The sequence below is a fragment of the Canis aureus genome, chromosome 11 (assembly GCF_053574225.1).
Source record: "Canis aureus isolate CA01 chromosome 11, VMU_Caureus_v.1.0, whole genome shotgun sequence".
In the NCBI taxonomy this organism is placed as follows: Eukaryota; Metazoa; Chordata; class Mammalia; order Carnivora; family Canidae; genus Canis; species Canis aureus.
The window spans coordinates 28,102,610-28,116,917 of record NC_135621.1 but is presented as its reverse complement, the minus strand read 5'-3'; the positions used below and the strand labels follow the sequence as shown (position 1 = coordinate 28,116,917).

Here is a 14,308-nt window from a genome sequence, read left to right as displayed (position 1 = left end):
GGGATTGGAGGCTGTGGGGGGCAGGGAGGGAGCCAGACCCAGTGGAGTCTGGTGGGGCTAGTAGGGAGGGGTGGCCACACATTCCCCCCCCCCCCCCCCCCCCCGAGGGTTGTAGCAGGAGGGTGGAGAGCTGGGAATCTCCTCCTAACCTAGGCATTTCTAAATCAGAGTGCCCTTCACCCTGCCTCCCACTCCTGCCCTCCTCTGCCCGGCTGAGCAGGTGGAACCAGCTGGACCTGGCCATTGTGCTGCTGTCGGTCATGGGCATCACGTTGGAGGAGATTGAGATCAACGCAGCACTGCCCATCAACCCCACCATCATCCGCATCATGCGGGTTTTGCGCATCGCCCGGGGTGAGGGGCAAAGGTGATGGGGTGGGGACAGGTAGGGGCAGGATGGGACTCCCAGGAATGGGGTGGGACAGGCAGGGGGAGGGGCACATGGTTATGATGGGCTTCCTGCTGAGCAGGGGAACAGCCAGGAGGAGCACACACCCAACACACACACTTACTCCCTGTGTGTACACACTCACGAGCCCTTGTCCACAGACAGCTCTGTACACCACACTGTACCTCCACCTCTGTGGAACACCACAACCCATGCGGACCAGTCTCAGGTTGGGATAAAGGAACCCAGGGCAGCTGGGAAGACACTGGGAAGTAACTCTAGTTCCTCACGGGCATGAGTCCAACGCTGGCTGGGACTCTCTGTCCTCAATGCTTCTTAAAACCTTTGCTTCCTCCAAAAGCTCCCCCCTCTCCCCAAAGCTGTGCCTACACTTCTTTAAAAAACCTCTTGCCTTAGTGCTGGCCAGGCCCCTCTTGCTCTTTTGCTCTCCACCTGCAATAGCTTGTCGACACCTCTGGGTTGTGATGTGGGGAGGGTGCGGAGCAATTCAGCACAGGACACTGGAGGGAAGGGAGAGATGTGGGCCCTCGGTCACTTATGCTCTATCTCGGGGAATTATGTGCTCACAGACACACTTTGCTCCCACTGTGTGTGCCTCCTTCTCTTGGACACGTTCACACTGATATCCACACCTTGTGCATGCGTGTCTTCATGCACACCCCTGTCGTGCAGCGGCACCGATGTTCTTATGGTGTGGCCTCACCAAGTTGCCCCCCTTTGCTCGCACACTCCTCCACCTTCTCCCTTGTGCTCACTTCTGCATGTACATGCGTGCACACGGCCATCCCCAGGGGCCCGGGCTGAGTGGGCCGGGCTGGGTGTCGCCCGCAGTGCTGAAGCTGTTGAAGATGGCCACGGGGATGCGGGCCCTGCTGGACACGGTGGTGCAAGCTCTGCCCCAGGTAAGAGCCCCTCCTCCCGGCAGCCTGCCTGGCTGTCACTGGTGTTTCACAGGTCCTGACTTCCCTTCTCCAACCTGCCCAAAGCCAGGACAAAATGCTGCCTCCCAAGAAGCAGCTTGAGCCGGGGGCTGTGACAGCTGGAAAGGGCCCCCTGTGCCTCCTGGGAATCCCACAGTCCAGTCCTCCCCCGCCCACCATCCTGACTCCTTTGCAGGGGGGCCCCCTCCCTCCCCTCAGGGTGGCCTTTGCTCTGAGGTGAGCCTCATGCACATTCATTTATTCATTATGACTCATCTAGTCTTCAGGAATTTTAGGTGTCTTAAAGGGGACGAATACAGCACGATAAAAATGAGGATAAAAGATGAACAGCCCTGGGAAGGTGGAAGCAAAGCTGACGCTCTCAGGGACATGGAACTCGGGGATGCTAGTGAGTTCCATTCTGTGAGTGTCCCAGCAGCCCACTTACAAAGGGAAAGCCACGCGGCTCTCATCAGGTCTGGATGGAAAGCAAGCAGGTGTTCATTCACAAAGACTGGGTTTTCCCTAAAATGAAATCCCTTCAGAGGAATTTGTCACATGGGAGATGCCCAGGAGGTCCCAGCTTCGAGTAGGAAACACGACAGTAATTACAATGACATCAGCACTTTAAGAGATGTGCGTGCCAAGTATCATGTAGCATGGGGAACTTACCCTCAAAATCTATTAGCAGTCATGGGGACATTGGACATTTTCTCCGTTCTGTGTAAAGCGCTATGCAAATGACACTTCTGGGGCGCCTGGGTGGCTCAGTTGGTTAAGCATCTGCCTTTGGCTCAGGGCATGATCCTGGGTCCTGGGATCCAGCCCTATATCTGGTCCCCTGCTCAGTGGGGAGTCTGCTCCCTTTCCCTCTCCCTCTGGGCATACTTTCTCTCTCTCTTAAATCTTAAAAAAAAGAAAGGAAGGAAGGAAGGAAGGGAAAATGATGAAAGAAAGAAAGAAAAAAAAGAAAAGAAAAGAAAAGAGAAAATGATACTTCCCACCGGGCTCTGCTCCGTGCAGAGGGAGGAGGCAACAAGGAAGGCTTCTCAGAGGAGGTGATGCATGACTTGGGCTTTGAAGGGTAGGGCAGAGGTGTTTACCAGGCAAAGACAGAGAAAGGGTCTTCTTCCCTGCAGGGGGAACAGAATATGCAAATGGAGTCTGGTTTCTGTGTGGCCAGAGTTTGGGGTGGGATTAGGCAGGGAGGGAGTCCACAGGGCTAGGTCACAAAGGGCTTCGATGCTGGGACAGTGAACTCGGGCTTTGTCCTGGGGGCAGTAGGCATCATGAGAGGTTCTGGACAAGGCAGGCCTCAAGCAGAGCCTTGCTTTTTAGGAGAGGCTGGAGGTAGGGAGGCCAATGTGAGGAGGCTGCTGCAGCCGTGCAGGTTCTGGGAGATGCTGAGGGTGGAGGGAGGGACTGATAGGGATGGTGAGCTCCCCCCCCCCCACCACCAGTTGAAGAGCCCTGCTCACCTGGGCCTGCAGAGGCTGGGAGGCTGACGTGAGGGCCTGGGCCACGCTTGCTGCCTTGCCTCGCGGGTGTTCGGTGAGCGCTTATACCGTTAACAAGCAGAGCATCTTTTAATTAGTCAGACGCTCTGGGTATGATTGTAGGACAGCTCAGGAGAATCCTCCTCTGGAGCAGAGAAACACGGGGAGCTTGTGGTTAACATGGTTTACTTCTCAACAATTAATGCAAACCCTCTTCTGATTCTGTTCATGCAGGCCTTCTGAGGGTTCCAGGACATACTCCATTTCTAGAATGGAGTTTGAGAATATGTTTGAGCCTTATCTTGTCCACAGCATGAGTTACAGGCAGTCTCCAGTGAATGGATGGATTTGGAATAGGTTTATAATATGGGACATTTTGTTCCCACAGGAGCTGTAGGACAGGGGTGGCTGGGTTTGCAGGAAGCTTCTGGGGCTCACAATCCTGCGTGATTCCTGTGCTCACCTGTCTCCATGGCCAGGCGCCGGGGAGATCCTACTTAACCTGGCCATGTCCCTCCCTGCCCTCAAGGGCTCTCAGACCAGCAAGGCACAGTGACAGGGACACACTGTCTTACACAGTGTGGCTTACACTCACGCTGCTTCCTGGAGAGATCCAGGCGGGCTTTGTGGAGGAGGCAGCACTGTCGCTGAGACTGCCTCCCTCCCTCGCTGGGACATTACCTACCACACGTGTGTGGAGGAGTGACTGTGTGCGTGGAGTCAGGCTGCTGGGTTTGAATCCCAGTGCTACCACTTAAGTAGCTGTGTGACCTCGGGTAAGTCACTTCACCACTCAGTACGTGTCTCTCTCATCTGAAGAATGGGGTAACATGTAGTTCAGAGATCGTTGTGCCGAACGAGCGAGCTAATGAGTCTGAAGTGCTTGAAACTGGCGGCTCCCAGGGTAGGATCTACACATATTTTGTTATTCTGTGTCCTGTACTGGGCCTGCCTCCCCTACCACACACACCCCGGGGTCTGGGGAGGTCACTGCAAGGTGGCAGCCATGGGCACAGAGCTGCCCCTCAGGCTGCCCCACCCCCGCCCCCTGCTCTCCCTACAGGTGGGCAACCTGGGCCTTCTCTTCATGCTGCTCTTCTTTATCTATGCTGCCCTGGGCGTGGAGCTCTTTGGGAAGCTAGGTGAGTGACTCCTGAAGCAGGCCTGGGCTTGGGGCAGGGTGGTGGGGTGGGGTGGGTGCTGGGTGCTGGGGGAGGGCCTTGACGGAGTGGGGAGGCTTGACCCCGGCAGAGTGTCACATCAGGGTCTTTGTACTGGGGAGATGCCCCTGCTGCAGGCCCGTGAGGGGATTGGGGGTGACCCTCAGCCATCTACACCCTCCCCCGGGATGGGCAGTAGCTCTAGAGAGACACTCACCTGGAGCTACCTGCATACCCTAGGCCTGATCCCCAGCTGTCGGACCTCCCGAGATGGCCCCTGTGCTGGCGCCTGTCCCGAGGCAGCACCAGCCCAATGAGCAGAGGGGGCAGGGCACAGGCCGAGGGCAGCAGCCCAGGCTGAGCCAGCCCTGCACAGGGTTGGCTTCAGAAAGTGAGCGACCTTGGGGCCTGGCCCTCACCCCTGCGTCCTCTCTCTCAGAACCTGATACACCAGTGACTGATACACCAGCTCATGTGTCCCTCCCTGAGCCTCAGTTTCTCTGTCTGTGGGCTGGGTGCCTCCAAGGATTGGGGATCCTAAGATGAGGCCTGGAGGCTCCGGGGCAGGGTGGGCGCGGCAGGGGACTCTGCAGTGGGACGGGGCTGACCTCTTCTCTCCTCTTAGTCTGCAATGACGAGAACCCATGCGAAGGCATGAGCCGGCATGCCACCTTCGAGAACTTTGGCATGGCCTTCCTCACGCTCTTCCAGGTCTCCACTGGCGACAACTGGAATGGGATCATGAAGGTACCCGTGGGCAGGCTGGGGAGGGAGCAGTCGGTCTGGGTTCTGGGGGTGAGGGTCCTGACAGCTAGGGCTCTTGGGCCCCCTGCCTGCCCGGCGCCCTGCTGTACACGGGAGGGGACTGCAGGGCACTTGCCTGGGGCTCCGCAGCGCAGCGAGGCGGAGAGGAGCCCAGAAAGCGTTCTCTGCCAACCCCTGCCTGCTGCTCTGCGATCAGTGCTCGGATCTAGGGGACACGACTCGCCCGGGGCCAGAGGGAACCGGGGGCCCACAGCCCAGGGCGGGGGGCTGCAGGCGGTGCCCCTCCTTGCTGTGGCCCATGCCCTGGGCCTGGACTGGGCAGGGCGGCAGGGCTCACGGAGGGTGGACATGAGCCCCCCACCGTGGCCCTCACGGACCCTCACCCCCGGGGCAGGACACGTTGCGGGACTGCACCCATGACGAGCGCAGCTGCCTGAGCAGCCTGCAGTTCGTGTCGCCGCTGTACTTCGTCAGCTTCGTGCTCACGGCCCAGTTCGTGCTCATTAACGTGGTGGTGGCCGTGCTCATGAAGCACCTGGACGACAGCAACAAGGAGGCCCAGGAGGACGCCGAGATGGATGCTGAGCTGGAGCTGGAGATGGCCCACGGCCTGGGGCCCAGCCCGCGGCCCCCCAGCAGCTCCCCGGGGGCGCCCGGCCGAGGCCCGGGCGGGGCGGGCGGCGGTGGCGGGGGCGACCCCGAGGGCCGTCTGTGCCGGCGCTGCTACTCTCCGGCCCAGGTGGGCAGGGGTGCAGAGGGCGGCACCACGGGGCTGCAGGGGCGCTGGGCCTCCGAGGCCTCGGGCAGAGACCTTGGTGGTTTGGGGCCCTGCCCTGCTCAGCTCCGTTGAAGGGGTGACCCCTGTGCCAAGGGGGTCGGGCCCCGCCCACCCCGCAGTCCCCGGACCCGGCCGATAATCCCGCCTGTCCCCACCCCGTCCCCGTCCGCCTAGGAGAACCTGTGGCTGGACAGCGTCTCTTTAATCATCAAGGACTCCTTGGAGGGGGAGCTGACCATCATTGACAACCTGTCTGGCTCCATCTTCCATCACTACTCCTCGCCGGCCGGCTGTGAGAAGTGTCACCATGACAAGCAGGAGGTAGGGTCAGCCTCGGAGGGAGTTGGTACCTCGTTTGGGGTGGGGGGGCAGCCTGAGGGAAGAGCCTGGGCCGACGTGACCATCACTGTTCAGCTTTGAGGGGACTCTGCATCTGGGGGCCAGTGGGCCAGCTTTGGAGCTCATAGCCCCCGGCCACCCAACACGGGCCTGGCACTGTGCCGACTGTGACACCCTCGTGTTGTCCTCTCCCCCTGCCCAGACTGGGCCCCCTGTGCATGGTGGCATGGTGTCCGTACTGGCAGATCTCTGCACCTCTGACCATCTGCCTGTGTCTTTCTGGAGGACCAGGCTGGCCCCATCCCAGCCTCAGGGGTGACATGAAGTGGCCACCTCTCCCTGCAGGTGCAGCTGGCCGAGACGGAGGCCTTCTCCCTAAACTCAGACAAGTCCTCCTCCATCCTGCTGGGTGATGATCTGAGTCTCGAGGATCCCACAGCCTGCCCAGTCGGCCCCAAAGACAGCAGGGTGAGCGGTCCCAGTGGGTGGCTGGGGCTGTCCCTGCAAGCTGACACTGCTTCTTGCAAGTGCGCTGAAATCTGAGCGGCACTTGCTGTGTGGCAGGCCCTCATCTCTTGTTGGTCAGATGAGGGCAGTGGGGCTCAGAGAGGTGGAGTGATTTACCTGAAGTCACACAGCAACAGGCCCAGCCAGGGCCCCCAGGCATGGCATTCTGTGGCCTCAGCCGCTCCCTGTTTCTTTGGATATTTTTTATTCATTTAATGGGGGTTGTCCCAGGCAGGACAAAGTTACCAGTGGTTGGGGTACGGGGGTCGGGTGTGAGGCTGAAGAGAACCGAGAAGAGTCACACCAGATGCAAGCACTTATTGTGTGCCAGGCATTTGTACTCTGTCTCCCAGCCCTCCCCCCCCACCTTTTTTTAAGATTTAAAAAAAAATCATTTATGAAAGACACACAAAGAGAGGCAGAGACACAGGTAGAGGGAGAAGCAGGCCCCCTGTGGGGATCACGCCCTGAGCCGAAGGCAGATGCTCAACCACTGAGCCACCCAAGTGTCCCTCTCAACTCTTGGCATTAGGGATGATCTGGTCCCATTTAGCACTTGAGGAAATGGGGGGACTCTGAGGAGCGGAGCGGCTTCCCACCTCACACAGCTGGAATGGCAGAGCAGGGAGGCCAACCCTGGGGCTGGCCCCCAACCTCTACCCCTGAGGCAGGCCGTCTGGGGAGGCCTGGAGGCCGGGAAGGGCCACTGTGTTCATCTTGCAGACTCGGGCAGGAGAGGTGTGCCGCTGGGCTCGTGAGCTCAAGGCCGAGCTGTAAGAGGAGCTGTGGAGGGGGTGGGCCCTGCCTGGCCTGAGGTAGGGATGCGGTGGCCCTGCAGAGGACAGCCTCTTTCCCCCAGACTCCCAGGACAGCCTGGGTTTTGCACCACTGTCCCCTGGGGCCATGCTCCATCTGCTCTATCTTCCAGTCCACTCCCTGCCCTCTCCAGCACCCCCCAACAGCTGGTAGCTCCTGTACACCCCCCCACCCCGCCCAGCCCCTTCCTGCATTTCCCTGCACCCTTGTGCTGCTCTTCCACACAGGATGTTGGAGTGAGCCAGCCACTCCTGGGCCTGGTTGGGCCTCGGCGAGTGTAGTGTGGTATTTATTCTAGACTCGTGGGGGGCGGAGGGGAGGTCCATCTGCCTTGGAAGGGGGCACTGAGGCAGCTTTAGAGGAGCTTGCTGGGTGTAGGGGTCACTGGGCAGCAGGGCTGAGGAAGGGCTGGGCCCAGGGAGTGCCGGAAGGACTGCCAGGCGGCTTCTGGGTGCTAGACCCAGGAAGGAGGGCTTGCTCTCTTCTTCATGGATGTGGAAGCTGAGGCTCGGCAAAGGGAAAGGGCCTGCCCATGCTCACAGGGAGGCCCCTGCAGCCGCTCCACCTGTCTTCTGATGCCTTCACCAGCCTGGACTTGACTTCTGCACTGGGCCCGTGTCTGTACCAGGCACTTGGCTACAGAGACAAGGGAGACCCTTGGGATCTCAGGGCCATGTGAAGAATGAGCAGGAAAACTGTAGCCTGCCTGGGACACCAGAGCGGGCTTCCTGGAGGCGGGGCCCTTTCACCTGGGTTCTGGAAGATGACCATTGTTGGCCAGGTGGAAGAGGCCAGGAGAAGGCCATCTTGGGCAATGAGAGTGGCCTGAGCAAAGGGCTGTGGGTTAGGCTCACTTTATGGCAGGCTCGGCCTCTGTCCCCCTGTCACTACTCTAACCCATCCACCTCCCTTTCCTGCAGGGTGAGCCAGACACACCTGAGCCCATGCAGGTAGAAGAGGTGGGCGAATGCTTCTTCCCCTTGTCCAACACGGCTGTCTCGTCGGATCCTGAGAACTTCCTGTGGGAGAAGGAGGCGGTCCCATCCAATCCCGTCCGGTCCTGGCTGAAACAGGAGAGCAGCCGAGGTGAGGGGGGGAGCCCCCCGCCAGCTCCCCACAGCCCCACTCTCTGGCAGCTGCTCCAGAGAGGCAGGCTGGCTGTTTTCCTTAGTGTCTCTGCCCAAACAATTATATTGAGTCCAGAAAGAACCAGATGGTAACAGACAATAAAAGATGGGGCTCTCAGGTCTGATATAACAATGATGAAAGATCAAGAGCCAGATAATACAGAGAGGTGAGATGATAATCATCTAGCAACCTGGTCTAATGGGAGATTCATGCTGAGCTCCTGGGAGCTGTGGTGAAAAGGGAAACCCGTCACACAGAGCTCTCATTAAGCAGAAGGAAAGCTGCCAAATTATTGCGGTATTTTTCTAGAGCTGAATTTGAGAGGTGTTTAATCCCACAGATCTTCACACAAGGTGATGCTGAACAACAGAAAGCCAGTTGTAAAATGTCCTGAAGTTTATCCTTCGGGCCTATCCTCAGCATCTTGTGTTTGTGCTCTGGGCTTGGCTGGGCTGTGGGCACGAAGACAGAGGACCGAGTTCACTTGTTCCATCCCTCGGGCTCAGCTTCACCTCCAGGCCTCTGAGAGGGTGATGGGAATCCGGTTCCACAGTACTGGTTGGGGAAGAGGGCAGAGAGATGAGTTCAGCAGTAGAGAGGTCCCCCCCACCCCAAGACCCTGAGCTCACCCCAGGTACTTCCTGGGAGGCCTGGCTTCGAGCACCTTCCAGGAACTGGAGGTGGAGAGACTTTTCCAAGGACTCTCCCTAAAGCCAAGGGCTTGGTGGCTGAGGTGCCAAGACCCCAGACTTCCTGGACCAGAGTCAGGGTGCAGGACCCAAGAGCCATTCTGATCGAAAGCCATCCCCTTTAGCTAAGCATTCATCTGTGTATTCCTTAAGTAATAAGATGACATAGAATAGGAACCCGTCCTCCTCCCTACCTCCTCACCCCCTGCTGGGGACATTCAAGCTATCCAGCCCCTTTGACCCTGTCCCCTCTCTACCCCTAGCAGAGCAGACCAGACAGGTCCAGCAGCCTTCTATCTGCTCTGCCCGTCCAGTGCAGTGCCCACCCTGCCTGCCATCCCGGAGGGGCCCCCAGGTCTGGCTGCACCGTGTGAGGTGTCAGGCCCCGGGGTGGCTAATCATAGCAAGCGTCTGCTGTGCCCCTTGTCCTGAGCTGGGAGCCCCACAGCTGCTGCCTGTTCTTATAACCTTCCCTCCACTCTACCCTCTTGAGGTAGGCCTGGTTTCCCTGTTTTGCAGAGGAAGGAACCCAGGGGTCCTTGAGCCTGGGTCCACTGGCTCCAAAAACTTGTCTTTGCCCAGTGGCCAGGAAATCAGAGGGTCTGGCTCAGTATTTCTTTCTGGCTTTTGCAATGGAGACACCAACTCTCAGAGAGGGAGACTGACGCATGGTTTCACAGCCACCAGCCTGAGCCCGCTCCCTGCTCTCTTCTGCCTCCCCAGCTGCACCCCCGAGTCCCTTCTCCCCGGATGCCTCCAGCCCGCTTCTGCCCATGCCTGCGGAGTTCTTCCACCCTGCTGTGTCTGCCAGCCAGAAAGGGCAGGACAAGGGTGCTGGCGCTGGGACTCTCCCCAAGATCGCCCTGCAGGGCTCCTGGGCATCCCTGCGGTCGCCGAGTGTCAACTGCACCCTCCTCCGGCAGGTACGGGCACCTCCCCGTCTCCAGGAGCTTTCCTGGCGGGGGACATCTGAGTGGGGCCTTGAGGTCCAGGTGGAGATGGAGGGGCCAGTCTGGGGGATGGGAGGTCTGGCCTGCAGGGCCAGCTCTACTGCACTGGCCAGGGCTGCCTCCTGGGCATGCAGAAGGCACGGAGCACAGAGCAGAAAGGCCAGCAGAGCCAACAGCCCCACGCGTGGGTGGGGTTCCCTGGGCTCAGGGAGAAGCAGGAGCTGCCCTGGCTCCCACAGTATGGTGGAAGCAGAGCCAGGCCTAGAGCTAGTCCACCTGCTGACCCCAGCTATGTGCCAGGCTGTGTGCCAGGCTCGGAGGCCACAGCAGGCCACAGAATATGAAATCCCCCTCTCATGGCTTACACGGTATTATTCAGTGTAGGCGTTGCAGGGCTGCGAGAGGAGAGATGGTAAGCCAGAACACGTGCGTAAAGAGCATAGTCTTTGAGAGCGACACATGCTAGGGAGGACACTGCACCAGGAAGGGGCTGTGGGGGAGCAGTTCGAGGCGCTGGGAAGGCTGTGAGGGGTGAGGTACAGGGGCGTCTGGCAAGATTTCCAGGCAGCAGTGGCGGGTCTGAGGGGTGGGGTGGAGGGTGGGGAGAATGAGGGGGGCATGGTGGGAAGAAAGGTCCCGGAGGCTGGAATGGGGTCCTCAGGCCAGTGTGGGTGCGCTGCGGCGGGAGGCGGGAGGGCGCGGAGCCCGCCAGCCGCCAGCAACCCCGGGGTGGGGTGCGGTGCGGTGCGGTGCGGTGCGGGGAGCGAGGAGGGGCCGGGCAGCGCCCCCCAGCAGCGGCCTGCAGCCCCCGCCTCCCCCGCCCCGCCCCAGGCCACAGGGAGCGACACGTCGCTGGAGGCCAGCCGCAGCAGCTCGGCCGGCAGCCTGCAGACCACGCTGGAGGACAGCCTGACCCTGAGCGACAGCCCCCGGCGCGCCCTGGGGCCGCCCGCCGCCGCCGCCCCCCCGGGCCCCCGCGCCGGCCCGTCGCCCGCCGCCCGCCGCCCCAGCCTGCGCGGCCGCGGCCCGTTCAGCCTGCGGGGCCTGCGCGCGCACCAGCGCAGCCACAGCAGCGGCGGCTCCACCAGCCCGGGCTGCACGCGGCGCGACTCCTTGGACGCGTCGGACGAGGAGGGCGCGGGCGGCCGCGGCGGCGCGGGCGGGGAGCCCTCGGAGGCGCTCAGCAGCCTGTCGCTCACCGCCCTGTTCGCGCCGCCGCCGCCGGGGCTCCCGGGCGCGCGCCGCTCCAGCAGCACCAGCAGCCTGGCCGCGCCCGCGCCCCGCGCCCCCGCCCCCGCCCCCGCCCCGCCCCGCGGCCCGGCCCCGAGCCCCTCCTCGTCCTGGGCGCCGGAGCGCAGCAAGGCGGCGGCGGCCCCGGCCCCGGCCCCGGCCCCGGCCCCGGCCCCGACGGCCTCCCCCGAGCCGCAGCCCGGCCCCGGCCCCGGCCCCGGCCCCGGCCCCGGCCCCGGCCCCGGCCCGGAGCAGCGGCAGGCGGGGGCCGCGGCGGGCAAGCGGAAGAGATGAAGGCCGCGGGGCGGGGCGGGGGCGCGCCCCGTCTCACCTTGTCTTACCTCAGGGGCCGGGGGCGCACCCCGGGGTCGCGCAGGGGCCGGGCCAGGCCGCCGAGAGGGGGGCCCTGGCGGGTCCGGGTGAGCCGAGCCCCCGCCGCGGCCCTGCCCGTGCACGCGCGCGCACACACACATATATATATATGCATATATAGAGAGAGACAGACATATATATTTATTTATTTTTTTTACCGAGAGCTTATGATTTCCAGAAAGTGCTAAAGTTGGGGGCGGGGGTGCGGGCCGGCCGCCAGGCAGGGCTTTTGCCCGACGCTGAAGGACCCGGCCGACCTACCCCAGGGCAGGTGGTCCCGCGGGGGTGTCAGCAGCCGAGCTCTTTGGTACGTCCCCTGGGCTGGGAGGAGCGGAGGAGATGCTCTCAGGCCTCTGAAGTTCCTGTGGCTGGGGAGACAGGCTCCCAAGAGGTGAAATTCAGGGTGCGTTCTTTTCTTTTCCTTTAACGAAGAAGCGCCGCTAAGATCCCCCCCGCCCCCACGTATCGGGGTGTCTGTCTTGTTCCTGACTGTCTAGTTGTTGTGAGCAGTCTTTTGTAGATGCCCCAGAGCACACTCTTAGTCAACCAGTTAGATGTATTTCTTTAGAAAAATCAGAGGTGAATAGTCGTAATTTCTTAGGGCAGGGGTGGGGGGTGGAGGGCAGCTCGGGGAGGCTGGGCAGGGGGCTCAGCCAGGGGGCAGGGCACCTCCAGGGGTGGGGGTCTGCTGTGGCTCTGCCCCCCCCAGGAAGACCGAGGGTGGGCACGGAGGCAGCAGGAAAGAGGAGGGGTAGAGGGTACTGAGCAGGGCGGGAGATGCCTGGAAATCAGGGGGGCCCGTGGTCTGTGCCGGCTGATGCCCTGCGGGCGCCCTGGGCTAATGCAGCCAGCGGTGGCGGGTGGTCGTTTCTTACCACCTCTTATCCTCCAGGTGGACCCTGAGCCAGGAGGTCATGCCCCCCCACCCCGCGGGCCCCCAGGCATCTCTGCCCCCTCCAGTGGAGTTCAGGGGAAGGAGTTCAGGGAAGGGGGACCTGACAGGATTGTAAGCAGGGGTGGGGGCACCTGCTAGCCCTGGGACCAGCCTCACTCCCCTGCCCCCCATCATTTTCACAGGCTGCAGATCAGGTTTCACTCTAGCCGTGCTTCCCAAGTGGGTGCACAGATGACTCTTTTTTATTTGAATAGTTATGCATCCCCCCCCCCCCCGTATTTATTAGGAAATAAACAGTCCATTGAGCCCATGACTTCACAGACATTGCTTAGGTCAAGGGTAAGTTTTCAGAAGTGACTGGATTCAGGGTCACCTTAAGACGATTGGGAACGTGGTGGTACAGGTGGTCTGCAGACAGGCAGCGCCCTGGGGCGGGAAAGGCTGCGAGTTTGGGAGACGCTACACTTCCAGCAATAACCAGGCCCTTTGCCTTTGTGGGACCTCCTCGGAGATGGCTTCAGCTGGGCCCAGCTGCAGGGACCTGGTCCTCGTTCCCAAACCCTGACCTTACAGAACTTGCCTTCGGGTCAGGCTGGCAAGTGGAACCGGGTGGTTGGCTGCGTGGATGGGCTCCGGGTGTCTTCTGGGTGCTTGGGGCCTGGGCACTGCTGCAGAGGGAGGAGGCAGCGAGGGACGCAGGCTTGGTGGTCTGCTGAGCCCTGCCCTTAGGAGCTGGTGGCGGGGTGGGGAAGGGTGGGCAGGCCCACTTCCCACACGAGGAATTGAGCCCTGGAGAGGTTAAGGTGGCTGGCAGCCCAGGATCCCTCAGTGCCCTGGCAGCAGAGTCTGCAGTCCAGCAGGGGGCCAGAACCTGATTATGTGGGATGTGGAAAAGTGCACCCAGCGGTCAAAAGGCGTGGGTTCAGAAGGCAAAACCTGCCTGGGGGTCTCTGCTGGCACCACGGCTGGGCCAGCATGGTGGCCAGACCCGCATCAGCCCTTGAACCTCGGGAGCTTGGCTCTCCTCCCCTAGAAGTGGGGGTGGTGGGCCCCTGGGAGGATACCAGGTGATCCCCGAGCACTGAACCCCCTCCCAGGATGCAGCCTCGGTGGGGGGGCTGTTGGGGAGCAGGTAGGCCTGGGGTCGCGTCCTCCTTGGCCCCAGCCCACCTTGTGCTGCTTCCCTTGCCATGTTGGGTTGTGACAGGGGTGCTCATCCGGGGAAGAAGAGGGCGTAGGGAGCTCTGTCTCCCCCTCCCTCCCCGCACATGCACGTGAGGTGTGCACGTCAGCGCGCGTTCCTGGAGGGACATGAGTGCTGGAACTCCGGAGGGGAACGTGTGACCTGGAAAGACCAAATAGAGGACGGATTGGGGCTCAAGGGTTGGCCTCTGACACCTGTCAACAGCGTCCATTTTAATGCGTCTTTAATCTGCGTGGCAGCCCTGAGCGGTGTGCCCTGCTGTTCCACGCACGGACCGGGAAGTGACTTTCCCGGCGTCACCAGGTGATAAGCGGCTGGGCAGGGAACGCATCCTGGTGTGTCCCACATGAAGCCATCCCCTTACGCTGAACCGGTGTCCCCGGATGAGCAGACACGTGGGGAGGACAGGCTAGGCAAAGGGACTGGCCCGAGCGGAGCTGACAGGCTAGAGCAGGGTGTGTCTAGCGGTGGGAATAGCTGAAGGGAGAGGCTGGCTTGGGGGGTGCGCTGCGGGGCTGTGGTCGTGGGAGGTGGGGCGTATTCCTGGAGGGCTCCGGATGCTGTTCCCAGGCCCTTGGCTTTGTTTCTGGGAGCACAGGAGTTAGAGGGTCAGGGGAGCTGTGACTGGCTGGTTCGGACAAGCCAAAATG

General features: G+C 61.4%; 1 protein-coding gene across 1 annotated transcript in view; it reads left to right on the top strand.

Moving 5' to 3' along the window:
• Positions 1–14,308, top strand: part of CACNA1I (calcium voltage-gated channel subunit alpha1 I) — a 117,903-nt gene that overhangs the window by 100,785 nt on the left and 2,810 nt on the right. The window contains exons 28-38 of the mRNA XM_077915840.1: positions 221–354; positions 1,241–1,311; positions 3,889–3,967; positions 4,611–4,732; positions 5,145–5,489; positions 5,703–5,849; positions 6,213–6,335; positions 8,111–8,276; positions 9,731–9,930; positions 10,789–11,340; positions 11,534–11,606. Of these exons, the coding sequence (XP_077771966.1) occupies positions 221–354; positions 1,241–1,311; positions 3,889–3,967; positions 4,611–4,732; positions 5,145–5,489; positions 5,703–5,849; positions 6,213–6,335; positions 8,111–8,276; positions 9,731–9,930; positions 10,789–11,340; positions 11,534–11,606 (2,012 nt within the window). The remainder of the gene's footprint in view (positions 1–220; positions 355–1,240; positions 1,312–3,888; positions 3,968–4,610; positions 4,733–5,144; positions 5,490–5,702; positions 5,850–6,212; positions 6,336–8,110; positions 8,277–9,730; positions 9,931–10,788; positions 11,341–11,533; positions 11,607–14,308) is intronic.